The following is a 9,058-nucleotide window of genomic DNA, read 5'->3' as shown; positions in this document are numbered from 1 at the left end:
TTAAAATCAAACACATCCAAGTGAGACCTAATTGAGAATGAATACATCCAAGTGAGAATAATTGAAAAATATAATCTGATTTGTTATTATAATTGATAGTAGGATAACATTGAATCACTTTTATAAATGTTAAAGATACAAATAGAACGAGTTAAACGTTAGGAATACAAATAGGACTTACCCCAAACATTAGGGACAAAACAATACTTTACTCAATTTAAAAATTTCGTGCATTTTGATCCAAAGTAAATTGATAAAAAAAAGTTAGGGGTTACTTTTTTATTTGTCCATGATTGATTAAGAAAATTTATTAGAGTAACCACTTGACACTGTACATTCGTTGTTTAATTGAGGAATTATTTATAGAGAAACCATGGGTGAACAAGTTATTTTTATAACTAAATTTTGATTTGATAAAATTTTTGAAGAGGTATTTATATTTTTTAAAATTATACTCTTTTTATTTTATTTTGAAAAATAAAATATATATATATATTTATACTTGCAGTTTTTAAAGATGAGAATGATTTTTAAAACACTTAAAATAAAATTTTTTAAATATGGCTTGTATTTATGAAAATTAAAAAGTTTAATATAATCTCATATATTAATTAGTTTTTAAATTTAATTCTAATATTGATATTTATTATATTATTTTTAAATTTTAAAAATTATTTTGTCAAACATATTTGTGTTGTTTGAGTTTATTGAAAGTTATTTTTAATTTAATTACCAAACACAGATGCTAAAACTTAAAAAAAAAGAATTATTATACGCTACTTTTGAAAAGTAAAAACTTTATTAAAGAAAGACTTAATTTAGTAAAATTTTTACTTATTAAAAGTAGTTTATAAAAACTAACTTTTAAAAGCTAACTTCTAAAAAATTGTACTATGTTTGGTAAATTAAATTAAAATTAATGTTTAATAAGCATAGACAACAAAAGTGTTTGGTAAAATAGCTTTTAAAATCTAAAAATACTATAATAGATATTAATATAAGAATTAAATTTGAATACTAATTAATGTATGAGGTTATATTAGACTTTTTAATTTTGATAAACACAAACCAACTTTAAAAAACTCCCCCTTAAATTTTTTCAAAAATACTCCTATCTTTTAAAAATTACAAACACAAACACAAACTTTTTGATTTATCAAACGCAAAATGAAGTACTTATGCTTCTAAAAAACACAAACACCTTTTCAAAGAGTTTTAACAAACCAAATCTAAGCCTAAATCTAATTATTTTTCTTTTTCGTACCTCTCTTTCTCCTTTACAACTAGTTTTTATTGTGTCAATAAAATATTAAATCAACTTAGATAAATTTGATTATCGACTTAATTAATTACGTAGCATTACTATTATTTATATACAAAAACGTCGATTTTACTCCAATATGCATGTACACATTCAATACGACTATCTTAGACTTCATTTATTTGGGACTAAATCTTTTGAACAATCTGTCATATCTAAAATAATCATCAAGATAATTGTTACAAGTATTAGATTAGATTTCTTAATATTTAATACCAGATACCAATATTTATATAGATATATTTTGTGTTTAATATATGTTGACATATTTGTATTTTACATTTTTTGGTAAAATTATTATATTTACGCATATTATTTAATACTCATGCATACTCGTGAAACATGGGTGAGAAAGACCACGTGATGATGCACCAAACTGATTTTCTCGCCATGTTCACTTTCATTCCTTCACATCATGTTTACCACAAATGCCATGAGCCTCTAATCTAAACCAACCAAAAATATGAAGCTTCTTGCTGAGAACAAAATTTTATACTCAATTACTGACAAAAGAAAATTATGACTTCGAATATCCCAAAGCAAAATGGATTGTATGCAAAATTTGTACTACATAGTTTACTACCGATGATCAGAAAGCCCGGGCCTGGCACAGAAATTTACAGTTTTTTTATTTGGCCAATTGTGCAAAAATCATAAAGATAATCATCATTAAAATTGAAATCTTTGTATGTTCTACTCTCACTAGCATAGAGCATGAAACAAATGATGCCTTGTAGTGAGGTGAGTGAGGTTTGCTAAAACCAATAATTATATCTAGAAGGTGTAATAGATTGATTAGAGAGTTTTGTTTCTAATATTGTTAGAATGAGAAGTTTACCACACAAAACTTCACGTGAAGGGCACTTGGTTTGGTTAAAGCATAGGATTCCCTCTAAAAGGAGGATACCTATGGTTTTGACCTTAAGATCGCATTGCGTTTGCTATTCTGGAGATGACTATACTCTGCATGTAGAGGCTGAAAGCTTACAAGTTACAACTCAAGACCATCTGCACAAAAACATGGCAAGAAAATTAGTGATCCGATTCGTCAATGAACTGATCGAAGCAGAAGCTTGAAATCCATGTTGCACGAATACGAGAACAAATATGATTATTTTAGATTTTATTAATCTAGCTAAGTGATGAAGAACAAGTTATTGCAATATATGTGTAATCACTTATGACTAATTCAGTGGGAGAGTTACTGCAAAAAAATGCAAGTGAAGAAGGATCAGAATAAGGTAAGTTTTGATCGTTCCATTAAAGAATCTAAAGTATGATATTAAATTCTTAATCAAAGGAAACTGTAACCAAAATGAAAATAGAATAAAGAGATATGGGATTGGAAATACTTTTTTCTATATACTCACATGAATGATATCAATCAATGTACTACTTTAGACTTCATTAACACAAGTATTAAAAAGTGAACAAGGAAACTGAGACTTCAGAAAGTATTGCTCCCTCTGATGGTTTTCTCTATCACTTTTACTGTTTGGTACATCGTCAGATAAATCTATCTAGATAGATTGTACCAAAAAGTGATGGTGATAGAGAAATAAAAAATAAAGGGGAGGAGTATTAAATATAAACTTCAAACTCTCCGAAAGTAAATTTGAACACCTAACCTTTCTAACCTTTAGAAGAAGAACCTTCATCAAGTGGAGATTCCGATGTAGGAGTGGATGGTGAATTGCTGACATATTCTCTAGCATCAATCAACATTGCAATGACCTCTCTCATTGTTGGCCTAGTAAGTGGGGACGTGCTGGTGCAAAACAGAGCGATTTTCAGAATAAGAGACATCTCGTCCATTGTTCTCTGCACGCTCAGATTCAATCGCTTGTCAAACAGTTCAGATGTTGGTACTGAAGCTTGAATCGACCTTCTCACCCAACTCACTAGATCGCCGCCCTGTTCCAATGGTTGAACAGGTGACCTCCCAGTGACTAGTTCTAGCAAAACTACCCCGAAGCTATAGATGTCACATTTCTCAGTCACCTTCATGGTGTAAGCATACTCTGAAACAAACATAAACAATCAATAAATCATAAGAAAACTGAAGGATTACTGCAATTAGCATCTCAGAAGATGAAAACATCTACTTAGAATTCTACTAGGCGAAAATATTATCTATACATTTGATAATATGCATTGTCTTGTTTCATCTGATAAAAATGAATGCTGGAAAGTAAATCATAACGAAAAAATAAAATAAGGAGAATATCTAGAATCAATGAAGTTAAACTTGTGTGTGATACACCAAGATAATGAATGATTCAGATCAGAAAGAAGTGATTGACACAAAATTATGCTGAGATCTATACCATTGAATTATCTTAGTGTAAGAAACAGAAGGTGGTGCTTCATCGCAGTGTCCGGAAATAGGACTCAATTATGGAAATCAGTAAAGCTATAAGTGTTGCAGCTATAGCTATATATAATGGAGCTTATTCTAACCTGGGGCAATGTAGCCATATGAACCTGCCACAGCAGACATGGATTTCGAGTAGGAGAAATCAATCAACTTTGCCAAGCCGAAGTCTCCAACATGAGCCTGAAACAATTCGTCAAGCAATATGTTGTTTGATTTTATATCGCGATGAATGATTTGAGGTTTGCAATCAAAATGAAGATAGCATAGGCCTTCTGCTGCTCCCAAAGCAATTTTATATCGATCACTCCAATCCAGCACACACCTGCTTGAATTTGAGTGAAGTTGTTCCCCAAGGCTTCCATTTTCCATGTATTCATATAAGAGAAGATTCGAATCCTCGTGATAACAAAATCCATGCAGCTTCACAATGTTCCTATGCCTGATTTTTCCAAGGGTTGAAATCTCAGCAAGGAAGCTTCGGTCAACGTTTGCTCCATCTCCTCGAGAATTCAGCTTTTTCACTGCAATCACTTCGCCGTCATTCATAATAGCCTTGTAGACAGTGCCACAAGCTCCTCTTCCTATAACCGCTGATTCTGCAAAATTTCCAGTGGCTTCCAAGAGATCCTGGTAGGTAAAGCCTTCTTTCGGAAAATAATAGTTATCAGTGACATGAGGTCTTGTTTGCCCTTCAAGCGAGACAAAGGCAGGGCTACGCTGCCTCATGGCGTAACATATACCTACTATGAAAATAAGAGAAACAAATCCAACCACACCAGAAACAATGCTAACTATCTTTTCCCTAGTTGAACCATCTCTGATCCAGCTCGCTTTCGCTGAATGAGTTGAAGATACAGGTGGATGACAATGATAAGTACCTAATCGGCATAACCCATTGTTCCCGGCAAAATTTGAGAAATCCATCTTTCTAAATGCAGGTGTATCTGGAACAGTTCCTACCAGCTTGTTGTTGGAGACATTGCATACTATAAGGCTAGGAAGGCTACCGATTGATTCAGGAATCTCACCAATGAGTTGATTGTCGTTTAAGTAAAGTGATTCCAACATTAGCAAGTTCCCCAAGCTTATAGGAATCGTACCAGAAAGATTGTTGTGGCTCAAGTTAAGTGCAATCTGAACATAAGTAAGTCCTCCCAAATGATAAGGGATGCTTCCTGAGAATAGGTTGCCACCTAGCTCAAGCTCCGTGAGGCGAATAAGATTCCCCAAACTGCCAGGTATTTCACCAGAGAGCCTATTATCGGAAACTTTCAACAGCTCCAGATTCACCAGCTTGCCAATTTTGTCTGGAAGCTCACCAGTGAAGTTGTTCCTGCTAAGATCAAGCCTCTGTAGCTTTACACAGTTTCCCAATTCACGTGGAATGCTTCCACTGAAACTGTTGGAGGAAATATTGAACGCGACAAGTTGGGATAAATTTCCAATCTCAGAAGGGAGATAACCTTCAAAATGATTATCCGACAAGAGAAGCCTTTCCAATTTCTTTAATTGACCTATCCCTGGGCTTATCAGCCCGGAAAATCGGTTCTGTTTAAGGTCGAGTGCAGTAAGATTGTGAAGTTCATACAACTCAACTGGTAAACTTCCTGTCAACATGTTGTCCCCCAACATTAGCTGCCCAAGAGATTTGCAAGTCCTCAGCCTATAGGGAACATTTCCGGACAGCCGATTCGACCCAAGGCTCAAGAACTGCAGCTTCTGATATTGACATAGATGAACAGGTATTGGACCAACAAAATTATTCGAGGACATATCGAGAATTGTAAGGTTCTTAATGGCCCCAAGATGAGGAGGAATTGTTCCCTCAAGCTTATTGTCAAATAGCTGCAAATCCTCCATCAATGAAAGATTTTGAAACTCCAATGGAATTGTACCTGTTAACTCATTCATTGAAAGGTCTAAATTCTTTAGCTGCTTCAATTGGCCGAGCTCATGAGGAATATGACCCTCCAAATGGTTTTCAAACAAATGAAGCAGGGTAAGATTAGACATCTTCCCCAACTCTTTGGGAATGAACCCAACCAAACGGTTCTCCGAAAAATCTATCTCAATAGCATTTGTGCAGTTCCCTAGCTCTGGTGGAATTGTTCCATTCAACTGGTTGGTGTATATGTACAACCTCTTCAACTGCGACAATTTTCCGAGCTCCTTCGGGACATCACCAATGAACGAATTCATATGCAAAGCAAGCAATTGCAGGTTACTAATGTTCCCAATCTCGGGAGGAATCTCCCCGGACAGTGAGTTTTGCCATAGAATCAAGTTGGTAAGGTTCTGAAGCTTTTGAAGCTCTCTTGGAATAGAACCTTCTAGCTGATTCTGCGCCAAACCCAATGTCTCCAAGCTGTCACACTCACTAATCTCAGCTGGTATTGGCCCCGAGAGAGCATTCAGTCCCGCCCGAATAACCCTAAGCTTCTTCAACTTGCTAATTGATTTAGGAATGATCCCAGTTAAGTTGTTGCTATATATAACTAACTCCTCAAGTGAAGCTAAGCTCCCAAGATCTTCAGGTACCTCACCATACATATAATTTTCACAAAGGTAAAGCTTCCTAAGTTTTGTTATATTCCGAATTGGGGTTAGAATTTCTCCATGGAGCCTGTTTGTACAAAGATCTAGAATCTCCAAACTATGGCAATTAGCAAAACCATCAGGAATTGGACCAGAAATGAAATTCTTTGAGAGATTCAACTCAATTAGCCTTGGAAGGTCACAGATTCTAGGAGATAAAGTGCCAAAAAGATTAAGGTGGTAGAGTTTAACAGAAGTTACCAATGATGAATGGGTGCATTGCACACCAGTCCAATTGCATGGTGTGGAGTCAGAAGAATCCCAATTGTGAAGCTTGTTATTTGCATCAAAAAGGGAACTTTTGAACTGCAAAAGGCTTGAACCTTCTTCATTGATTGAACTCACAAACACTATGCCATGGAAAAACACCATCACCATGATCATGAGGAACCAATTTTCCAATAATGCCATGTCTGTTCTCTTAGATAAACCAATAATAGAAACTGCATCAAGGTGTGGCCTTTTGTTATTAGGCCACAGAGAATTGAAGCTAAAATGATCAAAGCCACTTAGAAATCAGAAGAAACTGCAATCATACCAAAAGAAACAGACATAAGAACAATATTTTTTCAAGTGTGAACACTGGAAAATTCAGATTATTTCAGAAGGTTCAAGACAAAGCAGAAAATGACAGAGGAAAGACACAAAAAACAAAAACAGAAATGGAACCAATAAAAAGAAATAAAATACCGTGGTGTGAAAGGAAGAGTTATCAGTGAGAGCAACTCGAAGAAGCAATAAAAGAAAAGGGAAAAAATAACAAAAACAAAAACCTCAATTGAAAAAAAAAATAGAACCACACCAAATTAAAAGCATTCAATAACAGTGTGACATAGACCTACCCTTTTTATTAGGCAAATCACAATGACAGCAAGATAGAAAGCAAAAAGATTAAGACACTGCATTGATTGATGAGAGCATGAAAGTGGAGCTGAACCGTGAAGAACAGAGAAAAAAATAAAATAAAAAGAAAGAAAGAAAAGAACTAGTTGAATTTTTCTGAGTCAACGCTAAAGTGTTGTGTGTGTTAAAGAGCACTTTACAGCGAAGTGGCAAAACTAGTTGAAGTTGCTGTTTCTCTTCTTCTTCTTCTTTGTTCTTATTGCTGCGCTGTTGGTTCTTCTTGCATGCACTGTTACTATCATATCAATTTATGACTGTGATCGAGTTGACACGATATAACAATAGACGGTGCAGATTGAAAAGACGTGTTCACTATCTTCCGCCATTGTTGCTGGGCCTGCCAATATGGAAGGAAAAAAATAATATTAAATAAAAATAAACGGAAGAAAAGAAAATAGAAAATGAGAAATTCTTTTTTCTTTGCTTATTTGTGCTTCAATGTGTTGAGTCTAAGGTGTAATGATTTGTTTGACGAAATTGGAATGTTAATGTGTGGTGAGTGGCATAGTGCCTAATCAGAGAGGCACCCATTTTTTCTTCTAATGCTTCTTCTTTCTCTTCGGTTTCTTTTCTTTTGATTACTGGTGACACACTTGGATTGTTTCTGGTAAATGAATTAATTAATGTATGCACATGTTTGGTCATCATAAGTTTCATGTTATATATTATTTTATCGGGTAGATTACTAAATTAGTCTCCTACATTTGGACCGTAATCTTCTTTAAAGTTTAAAGTATCCTATTTGAATTTAAAAAAATTTCATTTAGCTTTAATATAGTCTCACTTTAATGTTAAAGTTAAATAATTAACAAAATATCCTACATAATAGCAGTACAAAAACAAAGTCGATAATTTAAAGAATAAGTATAAGTTTCAGAGACACAAAATCAACCATGAATGCATTAATATATTTATTTATCATTTTTTATAATTTAAATGAAATATTTTCTATAAAATTAAGGAGAATGATAAATAAATGTATTGATACATCCACAGTTGATTTTATGCCTCTGGAACTTGTATTTATTCTCCAGATTATCGACGTTGTTCTTGTACTGCCATGTAAGACATTTCATTAATTATTTAACTTTAACCTCACGGTGGAACTAAGTTGAAACTAAATAAAACTTTTTTGGATTTTTTTTTTTGTGACAAATATTTAAATATTAAGAATTAAAATAGAATTATGCCTAAATATAAAGGACTAATTTAATACTTTTCGCTTATTTTTGTCATTATAATAATACTTTTAGTTTTGATATTTATCAATTATTTTTTCTTCCAATTTTGTCTTTGGTAAAATTAAAAATTATAGTGATAGTTTATTGCGTTAATAATGAGATCAAATTTCTCTAAAAATTCATCAAATTTTTTATTTGGACACGTTTGGACATATTTAAATATTATTGTGTCAATATATTTAACTTTATTCTTAAAATGAACTTATAAATGATATATATTATTAATTATTAAAACAAAAAATATTTTAAATATTTTATATAATTAAAAATACTAAAAATAACTGAAAAATTAATTTATATTTTAATATTAATAAAATACCAAAAATCATGTCTCTGTGTCTTATAAAAATTTTAAATTTGTGTATTTTCATATCCCGTATCGTGACATGCCCATGTCCGTAGCTGTGTTAATATTTATGTATCATAGGTTAAGATATTAAGATATAAAATTTATCATAGAATAATAAACTGATAGTAAGTATTGATTAAAATGAAATATTTTAAATAAAAAATAATAAAAATATTTATAAGAAATTAAAACCAAGAAAAATATACTTTTTATGAGAACTACAACTTTATTTAAATATTATTATATATGAAAATAAATCATTTATTTTTAAA

At 32.5% G+C, this 9,058-nt stretch overlaps 1 protein-coding gene across 3 annotated transcripts; it reads right to left on the bottom strand.

Moving 5' to 3' along the window:
• Window positions 1-1,841: 1,841 nt before the first annotated feature.
• Window positions 1,842-7,800, bottom strand: LOC107459835 (leucine-rich repeat receptor-like serine/threonine-protein kinase At1g17230). Of its 3 annotated transcripts, XM_016078121.3 has the most exons (5): window positions 7,724-7,800; window positions 7,337-7,533; window positions 3,782-6,819; window positions 2,959-3,342; window positions 1,843-2,329 (listed from the first exon to the last, which is right to left on the bottom strand). In XM_016078121.3, the coding sequence occupies exons 3-5, from the start codon at window positions 6,702-6,704 to the stop codon at window positions 2,313-2,315; spliced, it is 3,324 nt and encodes a 1,107-aa protein (XP_015933607.1). In that variant the 5' UTR covers window positions 6,705-6,819; window positions 7,337-7,533; window positions 7,724-7,800; the 3' UTR covers window positions 1,843-2,312. The 3 variants fall into 3 exon arrangements, with proteins under 3 accessions (XP_015933609.1, XP_015933607.1, XP_015933605.1); XM_016078123.3 differs by having other exon boundaries at window positions 1,842-2,329; window positions 2,950-3,342; window positions 7,337-7,774; XM_016078119.3 differs by having other exon boundaries at window positions 7,136-7,774.
• Window positions 7,801-9,058: the final 1,258 nt, after the last annotated feature.

This window comes from Arachis duranensis, chromosome 7, assembly GCF_000817695.3.
Source record: "Arachis duranensis cultivar V14167 chromosome 7, aradu.V14167.gnm2.J7QH, whole genome shotgun sequence".
NCBI lineage: Eukaryota > Viridiplantae > Streptophyta > Magnoliopsida > Fabales > Fabaceae > Arachis > Arachis duranensis.
This window is presented reverse-complemented; position numbering and strand designations above follow the sequence as displayed.